Genomic DNA, 14,382 nt, shown 5'->3' on the forward strand with positions numbered 1-14,382 from the left:
TCTTTGAAATTGTTTATTTGTTTCGTCTTTTCTTTTTGGGGATGCTGAGGATGCTCCATTTTAATGTGATAGTAGTCACTTGTCCGAAAGAAAGGTAACCAAGGTAACATTTAGCATTATTTCACTCTAAATGGGAGTATAATGACCTAAATACCACCAAAAATAAATAAATGACTGAGACTGTAAACTCATCGAAAGATTTTTACTACCATCATAAATTAAGAAAGAAGAGTATGGTGAAAGGTTTGGTAATTTTCTTACAGACCTATGTACAGAGTTCCCTTTGAAACCAGAAGATTCACCCTTTACTGGCTATTAGAAGATAAGCATGTTTAAGGCACTTCCCATTTTGATTTACTTTACAGACCTTTGAGTCTACTTCCTTCTTATATGCAACAGACACACTTGGTAAAGTCGTGGATGGAGATCAGAGCATTGTCAAATATTTTGCCACAATGTGCAGTGAACATGCAATTTTGTTGCCTTTGAAATGGTTGTTTTGAAGTCAGGCGTCAGGTAGCCAACCATTGCAGTCAGTTGCTAGTTTCAGGCTGACTTTGGTGACGGTGATATAACACTATAGCAATTTGGAGACAGGTTGTGCAATTGTCTTGTGATCAAAAATGGTCACCCAGTCGTTGATGTTGATGCATACCTCTGAATGCTCAATTGGTCTTTGGAATTATTTTGGAATTATTATGAATTTTACTTCAGGATGATCCCAGAGTACCCTTCCTTTCTTGTAGATGCAGTGGATGTGCAAGTAGCAATTTAGGCCTTTGTGTAAGATGTGTTCAGGCTCATAGCAAGAAAGTTAGCAAAATAGCTCTAGCTAACAAGTTTAGGTTTATTAAATAAGCTAATCACAGTCAAACCTTAGAAACACATAATTATTTGTAACTGTTAACATTTCTCCATATTACAAGTAACCTTTGGAGCTGTTTGAGACGTCTGTGTCTATTTGTGTTTCTGCTGTCATGATTAAAAACCCACAGAAGTGACTGTCAGCAGCATCTTGAGCTTTCTCTTGACATCAAAATTGTCTTTTCTTCGTTATCCTGTGCTGATCCTTTAAATTCGTAGGTTCCTCCTGCGCCTAATTTAAACAGAAACAGGATGTGCACTTGACTTTAATCTACATTGCAGGTAATGGTGGTCTGGGGCTGACCAGGACGGAGGAATGCATTTAAGCATCTGTCATTGTGATTTGTCACATGAGCATGACTCTAATTGCTGTGTTTCAGTCATCATGGGTTAATTATCAGCCTTGACCTGCAGTATTACATACGTACAGATTACACATGAGGGTGGAAAGATTATTTTTACACAGCACCAAAACTTGGGAGATATTACACCAATACAATATAAAGCTGCCAGTTCTCCTTTATTCTGTATTATCTTCCTCTCTGCCTAACTGATCATCACTGTCTCAGTCTCTCGTCCCTCCTCCTCCCCCCTCCCTCATTTGGTGACCCTCTAATGTTCTGTTCATTTTCTCTTATGAATAGATAATGGACAAAAATCAAATCTCTTCATTTGCATGTAATACAATTAAGACCTTTTCAAACAAAGACAAATGGAGGGAGCAGCGAGATGTCAGTCAGCCTCGTCAGCGAGTGAGCAAAGACAGCATCAGCGAACCTCCCCATTTTAACGAAAATTAATAAAACCTTCAAATGGAATTTTCTTGCCACCATCTGGAATAACGATCACCGAGACACTACGAGACTCTGCCTGTCAAATAACATTAAAGCTCCCATGAATTTGGATTCATAGCATGGATCTGAAGCCACCAATGTATCCGTACCCCTTAAAACTAAGAGGATAAGATTTTTGGGACGTGTGGCCTGAACTGACTTCAGACATAAATTTCTTTTTTCTCTGTAGCTTGTTTTATGAGATATATTGCATTATAATTTTAATATAATTTTTACACTGCTATTTAAGTATTGGTCAATTGGTTTTAATAGTGTCAGCTTGATATCTATATTAGACTATAACTAAGCAATGTAAACTTCAAAGAGCACTTATTATGCTCATGTTAAATAAAGTCTGATTTGATATGATCGCATTGATAGATACATTCATATTTGGGTGAAAGGCTGGAGCCTTTCATAATTCTATTAAAAATGCCCCCAAAAGACACCAGCACTGCAAGCATGGTGAACAGGTCAACCTCAGTGGATGCAATTAGTCGAGGAGAGATCAATACAAGGGAGAAGAAGAGAGTCAGTGTCGCTCAGTCACAATATAGTAAAAACTGCTTGTTTCTGGATGATTTCATAAATCACCTGGCGCAAAGTAACCAGTCTACAGACAGCAGCAATGGGAATCAGACTGATTGCAATCACTCTCAAAGATATTGGCGAAGGTTTGCAAATAATTGCTGTCTAATAAATAAATATAGACAGATTCCTTAAACAGTCAGTCTGCACTGATGAATGCAACACATCTGTGACAGGTCTCTTTGCATCAGAGGACTTGACCCCATTCAGTAGCAAACCAATGGCAGACTGATAGCAGACTAATTTCATCTTATTGTCAGTAAGATTGCTGGCATAAAGAGGGAGGAGCTGAACCTGCTTTTTTCAGTCAGGCCAATAATTTTTCTGACCTCATTAGCATCTGTGTGTATTATGGATACACCTCTCATACATACTGTTTAACTTAGATTAACTTAGTGTAGATAGCATGAAAAAAGAACTTTTGTGCACATCTGAAGTTTAATATTTGTACCTTATTTTATTTTTCTACTTGAAGTTATTCTGTGTTTCATGACTAGGCCGAGTGGCTTTGACAAAGATTCCAAGAAGTATTAAAAACAGAGACATTAAACCTATTTATTAAGCTTTATTGGTACTGATAGGCCAATTTCTAGCTTCAGAGGTTAGCACTTTCCCTCTGTTTTCATTGTTGTCAGTGGACAAGTTTGTATGAGTATTGTATTGATCCGCTAATCATCATATCAGAATTACTGAAATGTCAGTCTACTGCTGTTGTTTTGTAAACATAATTACAAACGTGTGAATATTTGTGTGTTACCATTCTGATTTCTAATTGCTCTTTAGTATTTGTGCATAATGTCCCTCTGACATCCTTCTTGTGCACATCATAAACATATGTGCAGAAAGAAAATAACCACACGTGCATACCTGAAAATGCATGCAAACACACACATTTAAACTGTTAAACTCTCTCTCACACACACACACACACACACACACACACACACACACACACACATACACACACACACAAGAAAATTAATGAGCTCTCATTCATAATCCAGGATAGAGAGAGCCATATTCACCCTTGGATGGTTTATTGACTGATTTCATTTATTTGTGTGGAATAAATAGGAGGTAAACATTGGCTCGCGCTCGCATTTTCTGCGACACCCTCGCTGCACAGCATTCTGGGAGAAATGATCCCACCAACAGCAGGGTCACTGATTGGCTACCGCGTCAGTGTGTGACAAATTACCCAATGAGAAACAGGTTACCCATTTCCACAAACTAATTAACCTGGCTGATAGTGAAACAAATTATTACATTTATGTAATATTATTTCACATCTGTTGCTAGACTGCAAAAATCTTTATCCCGAGGGGCTCACGAATGAAAGCCAAAGTCTATGACATGGAATTACATCAAAATAAAAAGATTCACAATAATTTATAGAACAGTACCTGCTGGCTAATTAAGTAGTAGTATTCTACAAATAGAAGAAGTAAGTCAGAACATTTCTGTGAAAATTGATACACAATAAAGCAAGTAGAGGTTTAGTCATTGATGATTATACAATCAAACACACACACAGGTCAATCATCCCAGCAGGCCTCACTGTATTGTGATATCCTTTAGATGATAACCTGCTATGTTCTGTGTTATATTTCTAGGTGATGAGAGTTTGTTTCACGGGGGTGACATAAGTATTCAGTTGTCTAAAGGAGAATGGTATAAAACTGGATACATTAATTACAGCATGCTGTCTAAAGTTAGCCTGTGATTAACAGTAATTGGATGTAATATAGCTAACACTTTTTCTTCATGTAGGTGAATGAACTTTCTGTATGATTATAAAAGTATAGGAACACTTGAATCCAGACTTGTGTAAAATAAAATAAAAGTGTTAAAGAATACATTTAGCATAACACATCCGGAAGACTGGCAGGACCATTTTCCATAAATCCTAAATCCATGTACAAACAGTCCTCTGTATGTTTTTTTAAATTATTATTATATTTTTTTTCCAAAATCTTGGCTTTCAGGGAAGTTTTGACTGACATACACAGAAATCTGTTCACATAATCATTTTGCCTTTCTCCAGAATATGGGTTAGGGACTTGCCAATATGATGTCGGGGAAGAGGAATTACTTAGCTTGGATTTCACAATAGAGAAAATATTGTATTGTTTTCAATATAATATAAATGTATCTCTAACACAGTAATGAAAAAAAAAGTGTAAGAGCAGCTTGCACTTCAGACATGAGTGCATCCATACTCCTCGTTTAAAGGTGAATGGATACCTTGGAAATCTCTGTTGCCAAAATGCTGACCAAAATGCTTGTCTAATCTAAAAGTACAGTTGTATCAGATACTCGCTGGCAGGCACTCACATTTGAGATATCTACTGTTACTGCTCTAGTTTTTTATAATCATGGGAACTCTAAATGTAATTGATTAATTCTCTCATTAGAGTGCTTAAAGGGCCTTTTCCACTACACTTTCCACTCACTTTGTTTGGAGATTTGCAGCTTCATCAGCAAACATTGCGTCACTAGGCTCCCTTGATTAAAACCTGAACTGCAACTCAAAGGTCCGCCTTTAATGTCTATGTTCCATTTGAAGATTACATTTCAGAAGTGGAATAGAGGTGTGATGGTTAGGACTCTCGCCTCACTCTGGGAATGTCCTGGATTCAAATCTGCCTGCTGGTTGGGGCTCTCTGTTTGGAGATTTCATGTTCTCGCTGTAACTGCGTGGGCTCAGTCTGAGGACATTAGCTTCCTCCTACATCTAGCAACATGGTGAAGAAGTGGTGATTCTGAGTTGGCCATAGGTGTGAATGGGAGTGTGGATGGTTATCTGTCTCTCTGTGTTAGCCCTGTAAAAATTTGTGACCTGTCCAGTGGTTCTACCTCATCACAGGTAGATTCAAACCGCCTACAAATCTGAACTGAGTGAGCACAAGATGGATGGATGGTTTACAAAGGAACTATATTAATAAAAGGCTTTAACATAAAATTAATAAAAAGGCTTTCCCTAAACTTGACTGTTACACAAACAGGTGCTGCACAGGAGAAGCTCTAAAGCCAACCAAGAAACATTGACTTCAATTGCCAACTGTGGGCAAAATGACTTTTATTTTATTTAAATTTTTTCTGACCATAGCCTTTTCTTGCAGAGGCAGTGCATTATTTACTGATTATAAATAAACTTAAACATGATGTGTTATTCCTAACAACGTAAAGTAAAATGATGCACTTGCTGTGTGGAGCACAAACACTCCAACACACATTTTGTGCTGCACCTCAGTGGCAGCTTCGTGTCCCGTTTCCACACTGGAATACAATCAGAGAAACTAAACACTGGAACATATAAATATCTGTATATATGTAGTTTAAGGGATTTCAAAGGCCATTACTAACTGATGCTTTAAATTAAGCTAGCGCTTTGTTTTGTTTTCAAAATTCCTGAACTTATCACTGTGTATTTGCTTCCTGATAGAAAATTTAAGACAACAAAAAACCAGCTGCCTTAGATCAGGCCTAAAAAGTAGAATTCGGTAATGAATTAATACAACACTGTGAAGTGCACTGAAATGTGTACGGCATAGACTCCATACAAAAAGCAGGATCTCACAGCTGGTTGCACAAATGCTGCATTCAAGTTCAGCCTGTTTCTCACTGTTTTATTCTTTTATTACAGAAAGCAGACCTTTTAGATAGTGCCATCAGGTCTGTTGTCACATTTAGGTCACTGGAGCAAGTTGGAAAGAGTCCGTGAGATTTATAAACCTTGTCTAATTGATGTTCCAGGTGAGATAAATGATGGGTATTACTTTATAAAGCCTGTTTTATAAGTATTATCAATTTACCTAATAAATATAATTGAATTTAGTCTGTAATTTAATTCTGTCTGCTTACAACTAAATCTATAATTTAGCTGGAAACAGACAGAAGTGCTTATTAGTGTATTAAAGCACTCACATTTGGAGGCTGGCATAGAAGCAGAATGAGAGATAGTCAATAAAATGCAGTCATATAAAAATATGTGAAAATGTTATATTGATGATAAATACTGTACACCAATAAAAGTGTCTTTATTATTCATAATGTATCATAAACATTTTATTAAATGCTTACATGTTGCTTGTAAATGCCATTCTGTGATGCAGCCATAACGTTTGGGGCTTTGGAGGTCATTATTTGTGCTATTTGTATAACAAAAATAACAAAATGAAGAAACACACCTTTGACTCTAATTTGTCAGTTTGGTCTTTACTGAGATTGAGTTTGACACGCTTGATCTCTCCTAAATTACTAATGTGGATTCTGGATTTTGAGCATTCAGTGTGGAAGTGCTCATATAGATATATATCTATATATATATCTATGTGTGTGTATATATATATATATATATATATATAGATAGATAGATAGATAGATAGATAGATAGATAGATAGATAGATAGATAGATAGATAGATAGATAGATGGATAGATAGATAGATGTAAGGCAAAGAAGTTAACAGCATCACAAATAACTTTTTTTTTTTTACTTAAATAAGTTTATACCAGATAGAGAATTTGATACAGTTAACGCTAAACAAAAATTTCAGATTCATCACTACAATCATTTAAAATCTAAATACCTTTTGGACTGAGCTTGTAAAGAAACGAGGGTTAATTCGTGTTGTGGCATAATTGAAAATGGTTTTTATTTGATCATTTACACTGAATTGATATAAACATGTCCATGAAACAAAACGGTTCAAACATTTAAGAAAGTCATAGCTGAGAATAAGCACAGACATAATTTTGGAAACATAAGTTATCACAAACTGACCAAATGGGAACAAGAGTGCTTCCGCTACACAAAACATCCTATATAACAGATTATAGTTAAGTCACTTTCAATGTCTTAATTCAGAGTATTTCCCCCCTTTTTATTTTTGCTTTGGACAGCACATGCAGTCAAGTCTTTAATTTATTTATTTTTTTACCCCCGTTCCTGTCAAATCAGTCTCCCTCCTGGTGAATCGTCCATGTTTTCCTTCTTTTAAATCTCCAGGTGTGTGGCTTTTGCGTGGCCAGTGTGCATCCCTTTGGTCTTATAGAGTTGCATGCTGTGCAGCAGGAGGGGGGGAAAGGGGGAGATTGAATCTGTGATCTAGTTTTTGTAGTTAAAAGTATCCACAGAATTTGTCTTCAAAAACCTTCAGTCACCGAGCAAATATAACCGAGTGCCCCGCGGCAATCATGGCCAGGGCTGGATGTGCCCAATAAATAAATAAATAAGTGAATAAATACCGAACTCACGCATCGGTTCGTTTAAATAGAGAAATAAATAGCTGATCGAGGCTACATGCGAAATAATAAATTATAGCCTAAAACAGAACCAGTCCTATGGTTAATAAAGGCCAAAGGGCCCAATGAATAATGTCAGTTCTCCCCCTCTTTCTCGTGAACTGGGTAGAAGAAGAAGAAAAAATGTTATCTGAACAAATATCCCGGGTGTATTTGTCCCACTGTGCCTCTTTGGGTGGACTGGGTGGGTAAGAACAAAATGCACAAGATCTCTGTAGTTGGTGAAAGAAAAGCTCGTTGCGCTGACTGTCGTCACTAGGTGAAGCTCATGGATACTGTGTGCTCCAGCGCTTTGCGGCGCAGAGAGGCGATGCTTGTCCCTCTCCAGACGTCACTGTCCGGGGAGCTACACAGCTGAGGCGACCCGGTCACGTTCGTCGGGCCAGATAGAGACGCGGGGACCATTCCGGGGAAAGTGGGCTGGTAGAGGTGCGACTGCAGCCCGGAGCCGTTCGATGACATGTTGGATAGACCCATGGAGTTGGGCGGTGGTCCGGCTCCAAGGCTGCACTGAGACAGGGACTGCGCCATGGCCTGCTGGCGGCCCAGAGCGGGCGGGAGCTGCAGCTGAGACACGCCAGGCATACCTGCCGTGGCCCAGCGGGTGTCGTTGGCGTGGAAGGAGCAGAGGCTGTCGCCCATAGCCGCTGCTGCCGCAGCTGCGGATGGGAACTGAGGCAAACCGTGGTGCGTCGGCAGCAGAGTCCCCGGAGCCCGGAACACGTTGGTGGTCTTCTTGCGCTTCTTCCACTTAGCCCGTCGGTTCTGGAACCAGACCTGCAGACAAAGACGGGAGGAGTCAGGGGGAGCTGAGTCAGTGACTTTAGTGACAGGTCACGTTACCAACGCTGGGAGCACCAATAATAATAATAATAATATATATATATATATATATATATATATATATATATATATATATATATATATATATATATATATATATATATATATATATATATATATATATATATATATATATTTAAAAAAAGGTCATGATATCAATGTGTGATCATGGAAATGCACCAGCAATAAATCACAGCAGAAATACACAGATTTATGAATTTTGGTTAAATTCTCAAATAACAGCTGTTTGCAGTAATGAGTGAACATTCACATTAATGTTGAAATGACACTAAAGAGTACCAGGTTTTATTTTTATATTATTTTAATTATTCATTGCCGTTGACATCGTGGTGCCGATTTTTTTTTTATTTTTTTTAAGAAAGAGAGAGAGAGACCTATTTATTTTTTTAAGGTTCAACCAGATTTTTATGTTAAATATTTTCTACTTTAAAGTTATTTTGTGGGCTATTTATTATTATTATTATTATTATTATTATTATTACTATTATTATTATTATTATTATTATTATTATTATTATTATTATTATTATTATTATTATTATTATTTGTAGCAGTAGTAGTAGTAGCAGTCGTCGTATAGTTTGAGCCACATTTTTTCAGATTCCTGTGCTACATCCGGCCTGGGATAAAAAAGGCAATGTTATTGCTGCTGTAGAGCGGTGGTTTGCTCTGTTAGTCCCGGAGTCCCCGTGCTTCTGTGGGTCTGGCTGTAAGCGGGCGTCTATGATTAATGTGAAGATTTGGTTGAGAAAGTGGGGCGCAGTAATAAGAACGGGACAATCGCAGTCTCTTTCCCCGGAGTAACCCAGCCGTGAAATCCGGCCTGAAATGCATTACACTTCAAAGGAAAGAAAACGCAATTTCTCATCCCCCCTTAAAAAACAGAAATAAAAATGAGACAGGGTGCATCTTCAGCGCGTCCGGCATTAAGACGCAGACAGCGGTGACAGGCCCATCGCTAAATCGAATCTGGATCTTGCTTCTTATTTTCAGCGCTGTCATAATAGCAGATGAGCGTCATTTCGCTAATTTTGATTTTATGTAAATGGCGGAGGGACTGAATGGACTCTTGCAATAATAGTAATGATTATTATGGGGTATTATTTCACATGCGAGCGATCCAAGCGCAATTTCCGTTCTCATCCAATAAGGCGCAAGAGTGAGCCACTGAAGTGGCAGCATTACAGCGAGAATGAAATGCAGTCTGATGAAGTTGTAGACTGACCATCACTGTTAGTTCAGGACTGTTAAAAGGTTGATACGAGGCGATTAATCGAGTATAATAAAGCTGCCGTCAGCATTTGGTTCCCTGTAGATGGATTACATGCGGCAGACTCTGGAATTTGGGCCATTTTAATAAGTAAACATTAAAATAAAGCAACCTCGGTTTTTAAAAGAAAAGTGATATTTTATAAAGTTTGAATAAAATCAAATAAAATACTACAAACAACCCAATTAATGCACCTTTTTTTATAACGAAAGAATGGCATGTTAGTATCAAGCTTTTTTAATAACACCTGCACTCGTTATGTTCAATGCGAAGATAAACCGCAGTGTGTGTCAGACACATTAACATTAAAAATAATTAAACTATAAAAACCTAATAATATTAATAATAGGCGGATGCCATAAAACGTCGTTTATTTTATTTTATTTTTTACAGTGACTACAATTCTGTGAAATACTAAAACTTGTTTTTTGCATTCCTTCTTAGGCAATATTTTTGATATGTCAACCAAGCAATAAGCTTGATTATTTGCACAAATTGATATAACACATTCCTCTAGCTTAGAATTTGGTTTTTGTGAGAAAAAATAAAAGAATAAATTAAACAAAAGAATCTAAAATCTTAACCCTGACTGCTTTTTTTGTTTTTTGTTTTTTGTTTTTGTTTTGCATCCTAATAAAGTGTTTCGGTAAGCTTCCTCTAAAGAGCCGTTGTAGCGTCTGCAGAGTAACTTAATTGTGTTATGTTGCAGTAACGATTGAGCTCCAAATGAAAGCATTTGGGCTTTTTTTTAATAGTTCAATATTTAATCACTTTAATGTGCAGGTATTATTTTTGTTGCATTTTCGGTACTCCGGGAGATTTTATTTTTAACGCCTGTATGTTTCAAATCTGGGCTTTCAAAAGTTCATTTTCTTCATTTTCATTTCTTATCAACATCACACTCCCAGCCGCCTCCCACCTGCACTCTGGACTCCGTCAGGCCGATCCTCAGAGCCAGTTCCTCCCGCATGAAGATGTCAGGGTAGTGTGTTTTGGCGAAGCTCCTCTCCAGCTCGTTGAGCTGCGCCGGCGTGAAGCGGGTCCGGTGTCGCTTCTGTTTCTGGGGCTGCTGCCCTCCAGACTGGTTGGGGTTGTTGTTGCTGTTGTTGTTCTGCTGCTGTTGCTGCTGTTGTTTGTCCTGCTCTTTGCTGTTCACCTGCACCGGGTTGGATCCCCCGCCGCTGGTGATATCGTCACCCGGGAGCATCGTAGTCCCTTCCACGCCGTCCGGGCCCGGGCCGAGCTCCCCGGAGTGTCCCGGGTCAGGTCCCCCACCGCCGAGCCTGCATTTCAAAGCCTCCCTGTGGCCCAGGAGCTCCGCGGCATCCTTCATCCCTGCACAGACAACCGCAGCAGGTGAGAGCTGCACATTAAACACTTGGTCTATACAGGAAGGAAAAGGAACACGTTAGGCAAATGCAGTGACATATTCAAGTGCACACAACAAGCATGCCTTACATGCGAAAAGGCGAATTTAGGAGCCGCTGAAGCATTGTTTAGGCTGCAGTAGAGGATGAAGCAGTTGTTGTGCATGCTTTAAACGCCTCAACACAAATACAGACATTTAAAAAAAGAAAAAAAAAAAAGAACAGAAACAGCCACTGCAGCTATTTTCAAGAGACAGCATGCACATTGCAATCTGCTCCTTAAATACTCTTCATTCAATTTGATCACACTGGTATCTTGGAAAATTGTTAAATCAAATTACGCAGTAATATAATAATAATAATTACTTTTCCAATGAATTAAGCGAGTTTAGCTCACTTCAGCCCCATTAAGATCACATAAGAAGCAAATTGACCATTTCTGAGCTTGATTTAAGATTAGAAGTTCCTCCAGCTTACAGTAGAGTTGAAGACCGGAGTTTGGTGATGTTAACTCACCGAGGCGAGCATCCAGGAGGTCGGCATGAGATAGCATTGCGCACCGCTCCAGGGCGAAATGCTATTCCCAAAAAAAAAAAAGGAAACGAAAAAAAGAAAAAAATCTCTATGACTTTAACCTATTTAAGAAAAATATATAGCCTAAATGAAAGCAAATTCGGTTTGTGGTTAAAAGGGAGGTTCGTTGCATTATAATGTAGTTTAGCGAAATGGGGAGGCGCTTAACAACGGAATGAACCCATGAGCTTCTCCAAACGAGGACCAATCAGAGTTGAAGCCTGAGGTATGTCAGCTTTAGCCCGAGACCCGAGCACCCACTCCACCTGCTCCTCCTCCTCCTTCTCCATCCTCTCCATCCACAAGTTCATTCCTCCTCATTCCTGTAATTGGCTTTGATTTCTCCCCCCAAATTACATCCAATAAAATAACCTGATTTAATATCTGAGCGAAAGCTTCGACCCGCTCAAGAAATGTTGGATCACCACAATATTTGTTTAATTGCGCACGCTGCTCTGCGTGTGCTTTTACAGCAAGCCACTCGGACAAGAATTATTATTACTCGTATTAGGAAGAACCACATAAAGAGATACCACATGACAGCTACGAGTCTGCATCTTTTAATACTGCTTCTTCTTGTTCATTTTTTTTCTTTTTAGTCAGCTTGACGATATCATCCACCTATTTACGACATTAAATACCTCTTGGAGGTCAGACTTTTTTTTCTTTTTTTTTATTTCCCGTTACTGGAATCAACTAACTTTATTTGTGACCAGGCTAATGTTCAAGGCCAGCAGGTTTATATAAGATTCGTCATATCTGAGCACTTTGAAATAAAAGCAGTATAAAGTGGATGTGATCTCCTGTATAGTTCCAACTGTCAGGCAGGGAGGGACTCGGTCTAAATGATGTGTGAGCAAATTAATTCAGCGAACAGTAAAGTGAGGATGCTCGCCTTTGATAAAGGGACACAGTCAGCCTAATATACCCGAAAGTCTGACACCTGAACAGATAGTCTGACAACACGGGCAACCACGTAATCATGTTTCCAACACTTTCAGGTGGGGATGGGGGGAGGCATCAGTTGTTTTTTTAAAAATCATCTGTCTAAATTATGTTGAAGAAACAAGAAAAAGCTTTTAAAAATTAACTGAAAACTCTCTTTGTCAGTAAACCACCATTAGACTCAATTAGCACGCCTGCTTTTTTATTTTTATTTTGCTAGCCTACACACACATGCACACAACAGTCTGCTACATTATATATTTAAAAAGAAAAAAAACTTAAGACAGATGTCGGAACGTTTTGAGAGAACCGGTTTATTTATTGTGTGCTGGGGGAAAAAATAGAGACACAAAGGAGGCGTCCGAGCGTGAACCCGGGGCTCGATTGGGTCTCTTTTCTTCGTCCGTCCGGGCTTCAGTTGCCTCCGCGCAGCTTTTATTTGCATGCAATCTGGTGGCACAAGTGACACACTGGGAGGGATGGGTGGATGGACGGACGGAGAGGAGTCGTGCTCGGGGGTCTGTTTGGGATGTGGAGGAGATTTTTTAACAAAGGGGGGAGGGGGGGGGGGGACTTGGAGATATTTCTCGTCTCTATTTTTTTCTCTCCAAGGCTCCATTTGAAAGCCGGACTTGAGGTAGCTGTGAAGATTTTTTTTAAGCCGGAGCTAACCGTTTTAAATCCAAATTTTACAAACCAAAAAGGGTCTATGTCATTACTGATCGCATTAATACTCGAATGCAGAAGTGAAATATATTCTTCCTCTGGCATCGTGTTTGAGGAAGTTTTCCTGACGCCCCCAAAGCTGTGAGGATCATTTCAAATCCTCACAATCCCCGATGATGGATCGTGCGCTTCGTTTTACGACTTGTCCAGAGCTGCACGCTTTTATAGCTGTACAAACACGAGCGAATGACTCCTCTCGTTGCGGCAGGTCGACACAACGTGAGAGGTGATGATGACATGTCAAGCAGCGTGAGATATTTGTGCTGAATGTGGGCCTGAGATACAAAACGAAAAGGGAAAAAAAAACGAATCCTAAAAATTTTATGCACAAACATAAAGGAGAGGCGATAGTTATTTTATGGATGCAAAGTTTATTTTAATGTATTTATTATTAAATATCAGTGCTGGGAATATTGGCCCCCATGTTTATTTAACTGGTTTAATTGTTTTAGATTGTATATAATGATTTAGCCATTACCGAGAATATGAAATCAAAAATATTTCATGTTTTCAGTGCAATGGAGACTCAGACATACATCTTTAATTCCTTCTTAATATTATTACTGTTAGTGTTTACTTTTATATAACAGTGTATTTCATTAAATGCAACCTTTCACCTTACAGCGTGAATAGATTTTATGTGTGTGTGTTGCTGCTGTTGGCTAATTAGGGTAAGCAAATGACCTAGACACAGCTATTACTGCGTTTATCCTCCTGTAAATTCTTCTAACATGCTCGCATCAATCTTTTCCGTCATATAAATAAAAATAGACAAACAAACAAATCCCCCCGCCCCCGCGAAAGTTAATGCGGCGCATCTGAGTGGAAAGTAGACATTTTCACGCATTGTGGAGATGAGAACTGAGGACTTTTAATAAAACTGAGAGTAAAAAAAATATCTGAAAATAAAAATGTAACACTGCTCGATGTGGTGTAGTCAAACCCATGTGTTATTGCTGCTGGTGGAGGCACTTTTGATAACAGGCCAGACTTGAACCCGTGACCTTCTGGTTCACAGTGCAGGCTCTCCAAACCATGGCCCAGGC

General features: G+C 38.8%; 1 protein-coding gene across 1 annotated transcript; it reads right to left on the reverse strand.

Moving 5' to 3' along the window:
- Positions 1–6,918: 6,918 nt before the first annotated feature.
- Positions 6,919–12,303, reverse strand: otpa (orthopedia homeobox a). The gene is made up of 3 exons (XM_082542036.1): positions 11,570–12,303; positions 10,645–11,060; positions 6,919–8,368 (listed from the first exon to the last, which is right to left on the reverse strand). Exons 1-3 carry the CDS (start codon positions 11,643–11,645, stop codon positions 7,847–7,849), a joined length of 1,014 nt encoding a protein of 337 aa, XP_082398162.1. The 5' UTR covers positions 11,646–12,303; the 3' UTR covers positions 6,919–7,846.
- Positions 12,304–14,382: the final 2,079 nt, after the last annotated feature.

Source organism: Aulonocara stuartgranti, assembly GCF_965226115.1.
Source record: "Aulonocara stuartgranti genome assembly, chromosome: 7".
Taxonomy (NCBI): Eukaryota; Metazoa; Chordata; class Actinopteri; order Cichliformes; family Cichlidae; genus Aulonocara; species Aulonocara stuartgranti.